The 18110-nt window shown below is 40.5% G+C and overlaps 1 protein-coding gene and 1 long non-coding RNA gene across 2 annotated transcripts in view; both read left to right on the forward strand.

Annotated features, from left to right (window-relative positions):
• Positions 1 to 527: 527 nt before the first annotated feature.
• The window catches only part of PPP3CA (protein phosphatase 3 catalytic subunit alpha), a 323475-nt gene continuing 305892 nt past the window's right edge, over positions 528 to 18110 (forward strand). The window contains exon 1 of the mRNA XM_042984126.1: positions 528 to 773. Within this exon, the coding sequence (XP_042840060.1) occupies positions 716 to 773 (58 nt within the window). The 5' untranslated portion in view covers positions 528 to 715. The remainder of the gene's footprint in view (positions 774 to 18110) is intronic.
• Positions 5598 to 8375, forward strand: LOC102965005. Its single transcript, XR_001510173.2, has 2 exons — positions 5598 to 6322; positions 8329 to 8375. It is a non-coding gene; the product is annotated as an uncharacterized LOC102965005 (long non-coding RNA).

Raw genomic sequence — 18110 nt, forward strand, 5'->3', positions numbered from 1 at the left:
TGTGCCTGTGTGAGTGAAGGAGCGGCGCGGGGAGGCAGAGGCGAGCGCGGGCGAGCGCAGCGGCGGGACGTCTCCGGCGGCCGCGGGGCCAGCGGCGGCGCTTGGTGTGGGGAAGCAGCGGCGGCGGCAGCAGCAGCAGCGGCGGCCGCCTCTCCGCCGCCGGGGACGCCGAGGCACGGCTGGTGGCACTGACATCGGCGGCCCTGCCTCTTCTGTCTCGCCCCCGGCCCTCCCCATGTGATCGGTCTTAATCCCGGCGGAGTGCGCGCGTGGGGCTTCATTCCGCGGTGCCGGGTCTCCTTGCCGGGGTGGGTGCTCCTGTGTGCGCTTCTCCTCCCCATCCCCCTTCCCCCAAGAATAAAAGAAGAACCAAGAGGCGTGCTTAGAAAATAAATAAATAACCACCACACACGCGCAGCCCGGAGCGGAGTCGGCGAGGCTGGCGGCGGCGGCGGAGGAGGAGTGAAGGCGGCGGCGGCGAAGGAGGAGGAGGAGGTGGAGGAGGAGGAGGAGGAGGTGGAGGAGGAGGAGGAGGAGGAGGAGGGACGCGCGAGAAGGCAGTAACTTTAAAGCCAGCTCAGAAGCCCAGACCTCCAGCCGAGCGGTTTGCAGCGCGGCGGCGGCGGCGGCGGCGTTCAGTGTCTGGCCCGCCGGTCCGGTCGGGGTGTGCAGTAGGACGGACGAGCAGCGCGTCGCTGTCCCCCGGCGGCTGGAGATGTCCGAGCCCAAGGCAATTGATCCCAAGTTGTCGACGACCGACAGGGTGGTGAAAGGTAAGCGGCGCGCCGCGGTCGCCCCGGTGCACCGTGTGCCGCAGGAACCCTCACGGCTCGCCTCCCCTCCCCCCGCCCCCGGTTCTCTCCTTGCTCCAGCCACGGACCTTCTAGGATATTGTGCAACCCTCGAACTCCCCCTCCTTTGCGCGCCTTCCCCCCAAGCCTCCCACCCAGCCCCACTTGGGGCATTTTTATTTACGGGGGCGTCAGTTGGCAAATGGCTGAGCCGCGGGGAGGCGGCGGCGGCGGGGGTGGCGGTGGCGGGAGGGGGCGCCCGGGGGGTGGTTGCTGGCAGGGTGTAGCTGCTGTGACAGAAATAGGAAGTGGGTGGCTGCTCGCAGGCTTGCATGGGATCGGGTTTATGATTTTCTTTTGCAGAGGGAGGGGTGATTTATGGCTTTTAAAAAATTAATATGGCATTTTTATGTGGCCGTGGCTTTCCACCGACTGCCTCGCTCGGGCTGGGTTCTCTCGGAGCTCCATTGCAGCAATTCCCTCCGCGCCCCCTCCCCCTCCCCCTGAAAGGGCCTGCACAGGACTCGCGAGAGAGCGGGAGAGCGTGGGGGGAGCCCGGCGCTTCCTTCCGCGCGGGGCGAGGGCGGCCGCAGGCGGAGGGGGTGGCCGAGGGGACGCGCGGGGGCCGCGGGAGGCGGGGAACGACCCGAGAGTCCCGCCGCGCCGCCCCGGGATTCCCCCGCAGGCCCTGAGAAAGACACGAAAAGCAGTTCTCCAACCTCCCTCGCCACCGGAGCCTTCCTTCCCCGCCGACCTGTCAGTGCTCTTGAATGGTTCCCCGCTGGAGCACACCTCCCTGGTGGTAACCTCACCCGGCTCGCTTCTTCCGTGCCCCTGGCACCCCCTTGTTAACGGGCCATTTGATTCCTGTTATTGCCTCTTCTCCCCTGCCCCGGGATCGTATACTCCTTGCCCTGAGGTTCCTGGCGTAGAGAAGCGGGGATGCGTGGGGTGAGGAAGGGGACAGGCAGTGGTCTTTCTTGCCCGGGAAAATCCGCCGTCCTCGTTGTGTTCCGTGGTGGAGTTGGGGAGGAACCATCCTACAAATCCTGGAAGGATGGGACAACAGAGCAGATCCTCCAGGATTAAGTAGTATCCCTCGTTCCTAGGGTTAGGACCCGGAGCAAAGCAGGGATGGGGTAGGGGCTAGGCACGGAACGGGCCTTAGAAATTGCAAATAGCACTGGCTGGTGTGGAGTGTGTGTGTGTGTGTGTGTGTGTGCGCGCGCGCGCGCGCGCGCGCGCGGGGTGTGTGTGTGTGTGTGTGTGTGTGTGTGTGTGGTGTATAGAACTGAGATAGTATCTAATGTGGCCATGCAAGTTGAGTGCAAGGCAATAAAGTCATTGGTCCCATGAGCACTTAGGTGAAGTAACTCCGCAGCCTTAAGACCATGATACAGAAGTCCTTCTGGGGCCACAGAACTGTTCATTGCTCCATTCACATTTGCTCAGTTGTTAAAGTTGTGTGTATGTGTGTGTGCGTGGTGATGGGGGAGGGGGATTGTTTTCTCTTTTTTTAAAAAAAGAGAATAAAATATCTTTTCTTGTTTTGATTATATTAGAATCATTCCTACTTGAATGCAGTATTCATAGACTCATCAAAGTAAGGAGGAAATACCTTTGCAAAAAATGACTCGAAGTAGGACTACAGATGAACAAGTGTTCTCTCTGCAGTAATGGCTCCTCATGTAAACAGTGAATTCAAATCGATTCCAAAGAACTATGCTTTGTATTAAGGGTTATTGTTGACATTTTCAAAAATTAAGACCTTTTGCTGAAATATTGGAGAATAACAAATATCTCCCTAATCTGTGATGTTTAGGTGTAACTCCAGTGTATGTTAAGATTGCCTGTTTTCAAAACAGTGTAAAGCTTACAATTAAAGTGCTAACAGTAAATGTGTCAACAATTAAAAGTCAGTCATATGTGCATACATAACTTCAGGTTCCCTGTTTTAAATCACAAAGTGTGGGTTCTCTGTGTAAATGTAAAATTGTCATGGAGAGAAGAATGTAGAATTGTCTATACATTCTGGCTTGATGTCTTTATCAATTAATGTGAAAGAGTCCATTCAGCCATTCTATGCCTATTTGGTCTTGCTTTTTTCCAATGCTATATTATAATGTTTTTATAGATGAGTCTTCATTGTAAGTACACAGATTCTCCTTAATTCCAAAAAAAATGGTTTACATATTTTTGTAGAGCTAAAATGCACACGTGGTTAATATAGGAAAATAGGAAAGTCTCAAAATAGGGAAAGGTAATTTTGTATTTGTTTTTATAGGGATCTTGATGTGAAATTTTAAATGTGAAATTTTGTTTATAGAAAAAAACTTTTATTGATGAATCCTGATTTTAAGGTGGGCATGTTATTTTTCTTATGCTTTCTTATAGACTTTATATTGTTGGCTTTTTAAAAGGCATTATTGAATGTTGGATCAACATTTGGTCACATATATGATTTTTATAACTGATTATTTTGAAATGGTAATCTGTTTTGATTACCAGTTCTCTAACAGATAGCATTTCCCTACGTATACACATGCTTAGTGAGTAGAAAGTACATGAATGATGAATGGAAAATAGATGACCAAATGATTTTTCAGGTTTACAAAATTAGGTAAGACATAGTTCATGGAACCATGACTTCAAATTTTGCTAGAACTTCATCTCAGTAGTCTGACAGGATTCTTTAATGTAGGAAAGGGGTTATCCTCGAGGAAATTTTTGTGCTCCTCAAACTTCCTCTTCTTTTACAATACAGATAGTAATATTTGGTTGCATATAGAAATAAGAAGTATTTGGATCATTATTACCATGGCATGCCATGGTGTTTGTTTACAGTTATCTGCATTAGTGTGATCTGGCTTTTGTTGTATAACAAATTGCTGTTTACAAATAAAGCTGTGCTTGTGGTTTTGTTTGTAGTAATACCATGATGTGACGGCTTTCTTGATTTGTACTTCCAGAATGCAGCTTTAGAAAGGTAGGTTGAGTTTAAGTCTCAACTAACTATGCGATGTTTCAGGTTTGTAGCATCTTCTAGAGGGTGTTCAGAGCCCTGATCAGTTTTCCAGATCTTAAAAATGAAAGGGAATGGCAGAACTGGAGATGAGAAGCATTTATTTAGATTACCTCAAAAAAATTTACCTCTCATTTAGCAAAACTGGTGCTGTTTCAATTTGACTGTTCTTGGATAAAAACAATGGAAAACATAAAAAAAAAAAAAAAACCTCATAGAAAAGATCTTGGGAATGCCATTTGTTGGAAATCGGAGTAATTTGACCCGTTTACTGTTTTACATTTTTTTAAGAAAAGAAAATACATGCGTAACTGTATGGCAAAAGATGGAGGGCAGTAAATAGAAGAATAACTACTCTCCCTTCTTTTCCCCAACACACCACATAGTCTGGTTTTTCTCTGCAGTGGTGCTCCACAGGCCTGGTTCCAAACTCTGGCTTCTTTTTATTTCTCCTTGCCCGTCCCTGCCTTTAACTCCGTGTCTAGCCCTAACACTCCCTCCTGGCTTTGGAACTTAGCTATTTGGAAGTCATACACTTGGAGGAAATGAAATTGTATTTAATGAGTACCTTGCTTTGTTACTTCTTTTTCCCTTCCCTTTGTTCCCATCTCCAAGTATTTTCTAATGAGGTATTTCTTACCTTAACCCGAACTGATTTTAATAGTAGAAATTCCAGATAGCATGGCAGGTTGATGGGGAGTAAATGCCTGGGAAGAGTTTTGGGGGTTTTCTCAAAAACTGTAGGTAGGGAATTTGTGCTTTGTGTCTGTCAGGTTGCTTTGGCTGTGGGGAATGCAAAACAAAACAAAACAAGCTGTTTTTCTTTGTATTGTCAGCTTATATACTGTTTGTGAAGACAAAATACACACAGGGAAATTCTGGAAGGATATCTAAGATCATATAAGCAAGAAGCTGGTAGCTAAGCAAAATATTAAGTAAACAAAGATTCAAGCCGCCAGTGTTTCTAGCTGAATGAGATGGTAATATTGCTTAAAAAGAACATCAAGCTATGCTACATCAGTAATCATGATCATGTTTGGATTTTGAAGCAAAGTATTAAATAATGCCATTTCTTTGTGGTGTGTCAAGAGGAGCTCATTGTGAATTTATTTTACTTAGATTGACCATCTATTCTATAGTATAGTAAATTCTATCTGGTTTTCCATTTGAGTGCAGTAAGACCTCATTAATTCAGTGTCGTTAACTGAAACTATGATTAAGCATTAGTGTTTGGTGGCTGAAGTCTCCATCAGCAATGAATGTGAAGAAAGGGTCTGCTAATCTAATTAATAATATAAACAACATGGTTTGGGCATGGTTAATATACTTAACAGAACAGATTCTTTTCGGGATGTAGTGAGTAGCATGTAAATTAATGCTATTAATTACAAATTAGATCTGTTCGTTAGTGTTTTCTTTCAGGATTTCTACTATAAAGTAAATGTAACAAAACATTAGTTTCAAAACATTTTGTAAACTAACACAAAAGCCTTAGGCAACAATTGAGACTGATTCGGGGAACTTCCAATGATTCTAAAATGCTATCGAATAGGAAATTAACATTTAGAAAAGAATATTTTTTTGGAAACTGGGGGAAAGAACTTGTACTTTAAATGAGCAATCTATTTTAAGACACCCAGTTAAAATGTGAAAAAAGTAACAGCTTAGAATCTAGTTAGTTTTACATTTGTTTATGTTAGTTTAAAAACATGCCTTTTTATGTCTACTTCATTTTTTAAATCTGTTCATTTCCATAAATATGACCTGTTTTATTTATAATTTTAAAAATATGAAATATGACTTTGATGTACGTTTATAATTTTTATAATTGGTCTCTCATGCTTTTCCTTATCTTTTCTGTGTCAGCCATGTGTAAAGTTGGAACTAATTACGAAACCAAATAAAGAGTCCATTTAGAGTGACCTCATTGGAAAACAGCATTTTTCTAGACATACTCTCCTTTTAGCAAATCCAGTTAATTTACTGTTTTGAAAGTTTTGTGAAAATATTGGACACTCCTGAACTATAGGGAATGATGATGATTCACGATCTGGAACTTTGGTAACTACTAAAAAATCATTTTGTCATTTTTTTTAGCAACTTTGTGGTGTAGCATTCTCTTGATATTCAAGAGAGAGACAGTGAGATTTTGAATTCCAACTTTCTACAATTCCACTGTAATGTATTGTAAGTCACAGGTTTTTTCCTCATTTGTAAAATTGTACTCACCCCTCACTTCTGGGAACCAGAGGATCCTCAAATGGAATTTGAGGTCACACTGGGTCCACTTGCCTGGGAATGGCAATTCAGTCACTGCTGACACAGAATTACAAATGACAATGTGTTAATGTATTTTCAGGGTCACTCAAGAATAGTCAGAACAATTAATATTGAAGTCTGTGAATGCCTTGGGTCTACAACAGTAGCTTATGGTGGCATTTATTTTATAGTTGAAGAAATGGAGACAGAATAGATAGCATGGTCGGTCACAGGTGGGACTAGAATGCAGGTAAGTGTAAGCAAATTCTTTCCTTTAGCAAAGATGTTCTTTTGTCTTGAAAACCTGTTTGACAGTGTCACTTCTTTTGGTATATTTAAGATGTCACATAGTATTTCAAACTTTGCTTTACTGAATTACTAGCTGTATAAAATAGTTTCAATAGGAGAGGGAGCTTTTATATCTCTGTATTTAGCAGAAATAAACATTCTGACGATAGATATTATAATCTGGTTTGATCTTGGCATGAGGTTTACTAAAGGAAAATTGTTAAACGTTATTCTCTATTCAGGTAAATGTATACACAGAAACAGAAATAGCATATTCTCCTACTAAAACATTTATTGACATTTATTTTGAAGGTTGTTATCATAAGCCTCTTTGAACTACAGATAATGGCCGATACAGTTGGTCTGGTTTGAGGATTTTACGAATTTCTAGAGAAAGCTCAAGCAAAACCAACAACCAGTGCTTCGTAGGTGTTTCACTCCTTTTTAAAAAATAGTCATCAGGTGGGAATGTCGGCACTGACACACGGTTTCAGTTTGTAAACTAAGTCTTTAGTAATCTTGACATTTTCAGCATTATTAACTCATTTTACCGTATTTTCATCTTCTGTATTCATACAGGCTGTATCATGATGAGCCATCAATTATATTTCACATTAGAAGTCAAATAAAACACTTCATATTCCTCTATGGTTAGGTGTTCTGAATAATGGCTTAAATCAGATGGACTGGCAAACTGAGGACCTGGGCCTATGGCTGGGATCTCAAATCCTTTTCACAAATGTACATGCAGTAACTGAAACCCTGATATTAAAAACAAAAACAAACCCTGACTGAGAAAGCAGTAATGAATCATTAAAATATTACAGTTTTAGAATTCGATCTATTCTTTGTGAGACATCACAGAAATAGAATGTTGTGTTCTTCTTTTTATTTCCTTAATCCATGTCTTTGCCTTATACCAAGTATATTCCTACTCTATTTTAAAAGGATGGTCTGTCTGACTTTCTATGAACTTCTCTCTCTTGCAACTGGAAATTCTGCAGATGTCTGCAGAAAGCAAAACACATAAGTAGAGACCAGAGATTTATGTTCCCAGCTGCCTCCAGATGATGACAGACCACCTTACAGGGTTTGTCAGTGTCAGGTACTTTCTACAGTTAGGAAGCCAGAAGAACGATGGTTGATGTTCAGAAAGAGAGTTTTATTCATACAGAGCTAAATTTTAAAAGATCCCATTAGCTCTAAGTTTCTGAGATGTAGAGTCTCTTCTTATACTGTCCATACGGTAACTGTATGGACCCACTTTATTTTTTTTATTTTTTGGGGGGAGGAGCTGTTACTTCTGATTTAAAATGTTCAGTTGTCTCTGTGTAGTAGTAGAATGTTTTGGAGATTCTGGTAGGTCGGTGTCTGAACTATGTCTCCCAGATTGCTGCATATTCGTGGAAGGTACACAAATTTTTTTTGTTAATATGTATATTCAGAGTTTTAGTTTGAAAACCATGGTCATCGAATCAGTGTTGCCTAGCTCAATGCCTTGCTTCTTATGCCCTGAATCAGTTCTTGTCTGATGACTTTGAACATTGCACAATTCTCACTACACCTCCTGAAGCAATGAATGGAGACAAATTATGTATTTATTTTGAGTACAATTGTATTAAGTTCTGTCTTTTTTATAAATGGTTCTATATGATAACTGTATGGTTTTGGAATACTTCCTCTCCAGCCACATCAGACAATAGAATATGAGAGGGAGGCATTAATAAGGTGATATAATTAGATTCAGGGAAGTTTTGTTGTTTGGTCATTTGGACTGGCTTCACGCCAGCTGAGTTTAAAAGGCTAACTCCTTTTCAACTCAGCATATTAGCTTGAACTTGAAAGCTTTTTTTCGGTTTTTGTTGTATTTCCCCTTAGACTGATCGGTTTTTGACAGGTGAGAAAAGATATGTTAATCACTCAGTGTTTGACATATTGGGTGATTTATATTTTTTAATTATTGTTTAGATTTGGACTTGAAGAGAGAATGATCGGGAAAATTCCATGAAACAAAACAAAACAAACCGAGACCAGAAAAACCCCTCTTCCTTTGTTTACATCTCAATTTATCATTTTCTGTAATGCTTTTGTAATTCAGAAACGCAGCCTTCTTCAACATAACCTCCTGCCCTCCTCCTGCCCTCCGCTGGCCCCCAAATGTCATTGGATTCTATCCAATGGGAAGATATATGGGCTATGAGAAGTTAAAAAAAATGTGGCACCAGCTCTGCTGACTCCTTATATTCTTCTAAGTAGGCTTCAAGCCATCGTTGACATTTGTTTTTAAACATCCTGTAAGCCATGCCGTTTTATCAAATTAAATTAAAAGCACAATATATTCTCTTACAATGACAGAACCTGAGTCAGGACTTCCAAGTTTGTGTTATTATTATTATTTTGCTTTTTACAAAGGAATTAAATTTTTTTAAATTAAACCTGGCATTGTTGGTCTGCTGTGCCTACTTAATGCTAATAAAGTACATGCATACCTTCTGTGTGTGGGCTTGATTATTGTCACGGTAACAGTTCTTATCTTTCAATTCTCATCCTTTGAGCTTTGATTCAGAGGACACCTCCTCTGGGACCGCATCTCCTGAAACCTTCAACTGGAGTAAGGGGACTCAGCCTCTTCATTTTCTTGGAGGACACTTTGATTAGAGCATGCTCTGTGAAGACTTATTTACCTTTCTGCCTCCTCTCCAGGAGAGAGGGGCCTGCCTCCACTTATCTTGGTATATTTAACCCCAGTACAATGCCTACTGTAGAATATACCCTTGATACGTTGGTTGGTAAATGAACAAAATAACAGATAAAGGATAAGAGGGATTTGAATTTCCAAATTATAGAGTTCTTTTCTATTATGAAATTTTGTGGATCCTAAGTCATGGACAGCTCACAAACATCTGGTGAGTTTCTTGTTTCATAAGTGCCAATGCTGTAGAAGGGTTTTTTTCACATGTATTTCTGAAATGCTCTCTCGTTAATTGAGATTCTATGTTTTTTGCCCAATAGACAGACTACAGAAGCATAACGGGCAGGAGTGGCTTACCCAGGGAGTGCTTGGTTGTCGGTGGCTCATTGTCAGTCAAAGGACATATAGGTCTATTTTCTCAGAGGTAGGTGATGTTTTCTTCCTTCAGGAAGACTGGTGATGATACCAAGTTGAGAGAGAGCCACTATGACAAGCCTCTGGGAGGCCCAGATTAGACTTCACAATTACATTGCTTACTTAGATAAATACACAAATGCAAATGAATAAAAGTCAATATGTTTAGGAATCAGAGCAGAGATGTAAAACATACTGCAGGCCCAGATAAGACATGTCTGTGTAATACTAATAAAAAATCTTCAGGCCCATTCCGTGAGTACAGGCTGCTGGTGAGTCAGCTCTGCCGATGGCACGTCTACCTGGTGGATGTTTTTCTGAAAACTCAGCCCTGGGATCCACATCAGCTGGGAGAGGGTATGTTGTGAGGCACCTGCTCTCAGCCCAGTCCTTACAGAGCACCACTGATCTGACCTAGTCCGCACTTGGTCAGATGGCTCCCCACTGAAGCAGGCTTTCCAAGCCCCCGTTTATGGGCTAGGATTTAGTCTGTCTCCCTAGTGCAAAAACACTTTTCTTTCAAGGAGTTGAAGACCAGGGAAACTATAATTTCTCACCTAAAATCACATCACTGTCACTGCCAATTTGCAGTCGGCCGTCAGGAGGAATCTCTCTGTTGACTACACCTCTGGCCAGAATTCTACTTGACTACTCTGTCTCATTTCCACATGCACTTTCAGAAATGCATGCAGAAAATTTGGAGGTTCTTAAAAAAAAGAGGTTCCTCCCCCTTCCCCAAGTGGTTAAAGGACTTAAAATTGTGAAAGGAACTAAGATTATTGAGTTTGAATAAGAAAAGTTTGGTAATTTATAGATTTCAGGTATTAATAAGTCTCTTTCTACAGTGGGTCACACTCCTACGTTAATCTGTCACCACTATCAATTGAATAAGAAAAAACACTACCTGGAAGCATCAGGGATTTTGGTGACTTTTTTTTTTTTTTTAATCCAGTCATGGACATTTAACACTGGCATGGGTTATGGGTGATCTTCGGAATGGAGAGAATTGATGATTCTCATTTATTCAGGTTGTAAATGTGATCTAAATCTAGAATTACAAAATTTTGAAGCTGGAAGAAACCTTGGGAATCTAACTCCTCATCTGGCCTGGAGCCAGTCCTCTGATTCTGTACTGGTGAGAGGGACTGAGAGATGAGTGGGAAAGCTTTTACCTCTTACACTTGCCAAAGTGTCTGAGCCAAAGCAAAACAAACAAATCAAACTCTTGGAATTGGAAGGTGTGGCAGTGATCTAGCTCAGTCCATCCCCAATTTGGAATGTTCTGTCCAGCCTTTGTGATGGATGCTAATCGCACTGTTTCATGAAAGCATGAAGGAGCCCCCTACTGACTAAGACCTGCTCTCACCTGGCCATTTCTACTTGTCAGAGTGTTTCCTTAGGTTTGACATCAGTTACTGCTCTGGAGTACACAATCATTGTTCCTAGCATTGCCCTGTAGAGTTCCCTAAGATGAGCCTTATCTGTCTTTCACAAGAGAGCTTATTTGATATTAAAAGCAACTTTCATGTTGTTAAGTCTTCTGGCTATTCTCCACATGACATTGTTTCTGGGTCCTTCTCCAGCCCAGTAGCCTTCCTTTAAACCATGGTGATTGTCAAGTTCTTTGGAAAATGGAGAAGTGAGTAAAGGTACATGTTGGCTTACCTCTTTCCATCGAACTTCCAGCACCTTGAGCTTGGTTGCCTAAGTACTCCTGCTTTTCTCTTCTGTGTTCTCATGCTGACCCTTAAACTTTCAGGTCCTTCACTGATCCAGTCTTGTATCCCTTGATGTCCCTTGGCTGGGGGGGGTGGGGGGGGGTTACTGCTACTGCCATGATGCTTTTACTCCTCATGGCTTCCTATTGAAATTCCCTTCCACTGTCATCTCCCGGTCCTGCAGCTTGAAGGTTCAAATACCTAACCTGCTCTATATGCAGAGCTTTCCAGAAAATCTGAATAGCAGATGCATTTTAGCAGTGACTTTCTGGAGGTGTTGCCTTCCTTTTACTTGCTTTTATATGTAATACAGACCAGTAATAAAGACAGCATGATAGCATGGTGATATTAGTGTGGTAATTGAGGACAGGCCAAGTCCCTTGTTTACTTTTCAAGTCGCACCATGAAGGCAGCTCAGCACCCTGCTTGCCCAGAGCCAAACTTGCCTTCTCTGCTTGCTCACTCTTCTGGGCACCTAGTCTTTGAAGGTTGTTGATAATATACAGCTCCTAAGGCCATTGAATTTGGCTAACCTAGTGAGTTCGATTGTAATTTGATACCTAGTTTAAGTTTCACGGAGGTCTAAAAGAGGCCAGTGCCTTCCAACTATGGTGTCACAACACATTTCTGTGTTACACTCAGCTGTGAGGTATTAACAGCTACTGACAACAACGTACAGAAGTTTGCAAATGACTTATTTTAAAATATCTATATATAAGCCAGGGTGGATTCCTGTTCAACCCTAAAATACTACGTTCGCTTGTATTCTGATGTTTTTCCTCATGCAGGAGAAGGGATGGAACTGTAGCTATCATGGTGGGCATCTTGCATAACGTACGGGCTTTTTGATCTTCTGATACACCGTTAATCACAGTGGAAATTGTACATTCTTATAGCCTATGGCAGTGTTTGCTCTATTCCAGTGGACATTTTTGAGGACAGTTTATTGCAATCTGGATTCATGCATGCTAGTGTATTATGTGAGTGAATGTCATGTGCATCTTGACAGAAAGGCTGACTTCTGCACTTAGAGAGTGTACCTTCATTAGCCAGATCTGCAGATTGGATAGATCTTGAAATATCCTGGGGTGATTTCAAAGTGCTTTATGCAGCCTGCTCTTTTCAAACATCTCCCACGGGCCATGGCCAAAATTCCATGAATTGTTATTTAGGATGAGCTTGGCCTTGGCCTTTGGGTAGTATTGAATTCAAGAAAAGTCCTGTGCTTTAGGAGACTTTTGAGAGTAAACTTTCATGTCTCCTTTTGAAGAAGAATGCCATGCCTCTTGCACCACTCAGTTTTCTCTCTGCTCCCTTCAAGTGTGATATAATTGTAATACCCTAGTTGGTAAATAGATTAAATAATCCATTATTGAGTATAAAATGACTGTTGAAAATATATTGTTTCCTTCACTTATCAGACCATTTTCCTACACATCCATCCTTCCATCCTGTCCATGCATGCATCACTGCTTGCCTGGGTCTGTGCTGTGTTCTTGGGGCTTAAAGTAGGCAATCTCTGAAGGTTGCTATCTAGTGTGTGTGTGTGTGTGTGTGTGTGTGTGTGTGTGTGTGTGCGCGCGCGTGCGTAGTGGTGGTGGGGGCGGGGGAAGCAAATCACAACATAAGTGGTAATTACTTTAATAGCAGAAGATACTACATGCTGTGGAGGACAGTAAAGGAGTGATTCACTGTTTTTTATAGTTTGTACTTTAATTTTTTGGCAAAAATAAAGGGAAGCAATATTGTTTTTTTCCTGTGTCTTGTATATAAGCACAATGTTAGAGCATGGGCTCGTTTGTAAATATAGATGGAATAAAAGGAGCTACAAAAGGAGTGTTGAGTATTTATATGTGGAATTCTGTAGCTGTTACAGTTCACCTGTGAGCAAGGTGTATGAGAAAGAATCATGGTTTGTGGAATGTGGAAGAGGCTTTCAAAGTCAAGCCAACTAGTTCAACTATCTTCCGAAAAAAAAAAAAAAAAAAAAAAAAAAGGAAAACCACCTTCCTATTAAATGGTTAATAAGCCCTGCCGCCCCACCCCTGTAGAATATTTACAGTGATGAAGAAGCAGCATCAGAGTGTAGAAATAACATTGGTTTCCACTTTGATAAAATCTGCTTTTAAATCCTGCTTTCTCTATGTACCAGCTGTGTCTGTGGGGAGGTCATGTAACAACACTGAACCCATTTTGCTTACTGAAAAGTGGGACGGATAGTATTAATTTTTCAACTTTGCAAGACTATTGTAAACTATGAGAGGAATTGTATGTGAAATGTCTAGCTTACTGCCTGCCCCCCAAAAGACCTCAGTACATGCTAAGCATTGTGGGGATGGTGTGTTTTTTGTTCTGTTTTTGTTTTTTCATTGTTGGACAGCTCCTTTGAAAGCAAAGTTTTTTGCTTCTGGAAGTAACCTGCATTGAAGTATCCTACCCATTGTCAAATCCACTGTAGTGTGAGGGCCTCTGCCATTCCTCTGAGACTGGCAGAGGTCACCAGTGACTGTCCAGTTGCTGGCTTCTGTTGTATTTGACATAATGGGCCACCTCTTTCTTCTTGAAACATTGTCTTCATTGGCTTTTGTGGGCTTCCTCTTTGACCTGTTTGCCAGCTCCTCTGGACTGAATCCTGAATGTTGATGTTCCTTTTCTTTTTACAAGTTCTTCCATGCAGTTTCATAGCTTTACACGCATAGGATTGGTGACAGGTGTGTGCTGCTTGTAGGCTGATGAGTAACACATCTATGTTTGAAACCTAGTTTTTTCCTCTGGAGCTTTCTCTCAAATCCTATACAGAACAGTTGCTGTAGATGGGTATGGTGAAAATCCAGTGGGGTATTTCTCCTGTGTTCCTTAGCCTGGCTGATGTTACCATCATCCATCCAATTAAACAAAGCTGTTATTCAGTTCAAGTTTTCTAAATGTTTCACGTAGTGCTACAATAGCTTCCCAACATTAGTCTTTTTGCTTTCAAACTTGTCCCTTCTCATAAATTAGTTTTCTCACTAGAGGGATCCTTTAAAAATGAACATCTGATTATGTTAATCCCATATGTGGTTGTTGATCTTCTTCTTACTGATTTGTAGGAACTCTTTATATATTGTAGAATTTGACCCCTATTGCATGAATTTTGAAAATACTTTTAATGTAGCATGTGTCACATTGTACTGAATTTAAGTCTTTTCAGTTGATGACAATATAAGTTCTTGAAAGCAGAGAGAACGTCTTTTTATTCAAAGTGTATTCTCAATGCTTCTCTGTGTTTGGTCTATACAAAGTTGATTAAACTAAACTGAACTACTTAAAAAATTTCGATACTTTCCATGGCTTTGTATTTGCTTTACCTCTGTAACATTCTTGCTCTCTATTGTGTCCCTCTTCTGCCTAAAGCTTCTCTGATCTTCTCAGGCATAGCTGTCTGTGATACTTCTTGTACTTTGTACACACAGTATGTCACAAACATTTGCAACAAAGTTTTCTCTTTGTGAAATTAACCAGGACAAGGCCTTGTCCACTCATCTCCCCAGTGCTTAGCATGATGCCTAGCATATAATTAGTCATATTCTCCTCCCCCACCAGCAAACAAATTGACCAGAAATGATATACCTGTTCATCACAAAAGCATAATGACATCAGTACTTCCTTTTTTCCCCTTCCAATATCATACTTTTTTTTTTTTAATTGATATAGTTCAAGTTGGATTATTTTTCCTAGTACTCTTGACTTATCGAACACCTGACCCAGGTGTTCATGTAAATATATTAAGTCAAGTCTCCTCCACTCTGGATTTAGTAATTATTTTATACAATTCTACAAAGCACTACATTTAAAGGAATACCTCAAGTTTGATTTAATCTTGCTTACCTTGTCCTCTGGTTCTAGCCTTTTTAGATCTTTTAATTAAACATTTGGATTCTTTTGATTCTTCTTTTTAGTTATTTGCCCCAAATTATGTCCTAAGTAGATTTTCCTAGGCCTTTTACCTAAGGCTGGCAACCAAATGAATTTTTGGAACCGGTCAATTTAGATGAGTGAGTACACAAATCTTTATTTTAGGTTCTACATATGTAACATGGGAAAAAATCCCACATATGTTAAGAAGCTTGTGGCTTCTGTACAAAAAAAAGGAAGTGCTTGTATAATTGGTTGTCCTTGATCTTTTCCTTACTTAATTAGTGTATTTTTCTATGACTGTACTTTGGAATGATAATTTTTTAAAAAAATTTCCAGTGCTTCTGCCTTCCCTGAGATTTATTTTAGTCTTTCATCATTTTAGGCAGTAGAAGAATGAATTTTCCAGGGATAATGATTAAAAAGTTGGTGTATTTATTGCTAGTATATGTTTTGTAATGCATTTCACACAATTATATTTGAAGGGAATACTTCAACTTGTCAGCTACTTTGCTTCTTCTTCATAGGATCTTAACATAAATAATACAGTGCCTTTACTTATTTTTGAGATTTCTGTTCTAAAAATGTTAATAATATTAATGCATATGCTTTGCATATGCTTTGCATATGCATTACATAATTTTATCCTTCCAATAACTCTGAAGCTAGGGGAGAGGCAGTGCCTTTTGAAGGTCACACAGCAAATAAATGTTGGAGCAGGTACAGTAAAACCTTGGTTTGCAAGCATAATTAGTTCTGGAAACATGCTTGTAATGCAAAGCACTTGTATATCAAAGCGAGTTTCCCCATAAGAAATAATGGAAACTCAGATCATTCGTTCCATGATCCCAAAATATTCATATAAAAGTGATTACAGTACTGTAACATCATATAAAATAATAAAATACAAAATATAAAGAAAAATAAACAAATTAACTTGCACTTACCTTTGAAAACCTTCCTGGCTAGTGTGAGGGAGACAAGAGAAAGGAGGTTACTGTGTAGGACGACTTTCACTATCACTAATGGAATCACTGATGTCTGTTAGCTCAGTGGAATCTTTTTCTGCATGGGGGCTATTGTATACACTCTCACGGATGTTGACTGCAGTATGCTATTAATAAACTCTTGTCATATACTGTATTTAACATAACTGACAATTAGCAGAGGAAGGGTCTATATCTGCAGGCAGCCTGACCTAGAATGAAGCAAAGCATTCCTGAGCCTACTCCTGTATGGAAAAGCAAAGGACTGTCCATAGGTGCTTTGAAGTGACAAGAAATACACTAATGTCAGTTGTGGGCACCTTCCAACATTCTGAAAGATCACTGATTTCTGCCAAACATCGTGGCTTGAGACAGAGCATCCGAGCATGGGAGACCATCACCCCCAATCCTTCAGTGAGGTGGCAGGGGAGAGAAGAACTGTTGGCTCAGTTGTGATCTGTGATCGTGTGACATTTGCCGTCACATACTGCTTGTATTGCAAGATGTTGCTCATTTATCAAGTTAAAATTTATTAGAAATGTCATGTGGAATATTCGTAGAACAAGTTACTCGCAATCAAAGGTTTTACTGTATTTAGATTCCAACAGTCTCATCTCGAGATCCTGGGCTTTTCCTACCATAACACTAAGTTGAAGGACACATTAGACCAAATTCATTAGGTAGCATCTATGAATTGATAGAAAATAGGCATTTGTTTTTATCTAAAATATTATCACTCCTGGAAGTCATTTGAGTAGATTGTCATTGGCTTTTGTATAGCACACAAGTGCTAGAGAAAAATGTGTCATTTCTGTGGGGCAAGTACTTCTGTTTCCTTTTTAGAAATACATAGCCAGGGCACACAAACAATGGGACTAGAGTGTAAACTAGGCCTTACTTGGCCTTACTGACTTAATCATGGTGTTACAGGACAAACTAATCTAAAACATAAAAGGAAATGCTGTGAGTTACATAAAGAAGATATTTTTATTGGACCTTGAGTTTTTCTTTTAGGTTAAATCTATGCCCCCCCCCCCCCCAAAAAAAAAAAAATCTAGTGCTAGCTGTTGTATATTCTGCTGGACTTTGTTTTAGAGACTTTGCTTCTTTATATTCATTTTCATATTTTTGTCACTAAAGCAAATAAAGGAAGCCACACATAGCTAAAGCGAAAGCCACTTCAAGGAGACGTCACATGAAACATTTTGAGGGGGGAGTTATGTGGTTTCATTGTGACATTTTAGATGCAAATGCAAATTGTTTTGAGATCAGAATTTTTCATTTACCACTTAGAACTCTGCTGTTCTATGACGAATGTTTGGCAGTAGCCTAGTCAACACTTTTTGAACTGATGTTGTGATTATTTAAAAGAGCGCGTGATGATTCAGTTTCTGAATTTTGATGCCTCTCTGAGGCAGGTGATTAAATACATTTATTTCTTTGTTCACATGACTGCTAAACACATTTCTGATCCAACAGAACCTGGTTGGACTGATGTTGACAAGTCCTTCAGTTGAAGTAGTTACAGGTCACAGGCTCAGAAGATTTGGCCCCTTGCCTTGATTCCCTGAGTCTGTAAATTCAGGGAGCTTTAATTTCATCCTGAGACGTCTGGCTTTCCCTTGCTTCATGACCAACACCTCTATATGTGGGAAAATTTCTTCCCTGCCAGAATCAGCTTGGGTTCATATTTTCTTTTCCTCTCCTTATCCCCGTGTGGTATTTTTGTGAACCTTGGACTTCAAATATGACCTTTATTTGGTGGCTGTTTACAGGTGTACATTAACACATAGAAGAAAAATTTTGAAATAACTACAGTTCTTAAATAGGAGTACAACTAGGGTGTTTCATTGACAGTTCTTGTTTTGTTAATTTATATATATTGAAATGTAAGGTATTTTAGGGCCTTGGAAAAACAAAATATACATTACAACTTTTCGGCTGTGTGTGTTTATCTTAATCCTTGGCCTAAACCTTGCCTGAAATAAGCTTTACCTTTTAAGGAAATTGACACTGAGATATGATTATGCCTGGTGAATTATAGTA

This window comes from Panthera tigris, chromosome B1 (genome assembly GCF_018350195.1).
Source record: "Panthera tigris isolate Pti1 chromosome B1, P.tigris_Pti1_mat1.1, whole genome shotgun sequence".
NCBI classification, from domain to species: Eukaryota; Metazoa; Chordata; class Mammalia; order Carnivora; family Felidae; genus Panthera; species Panthera tigris.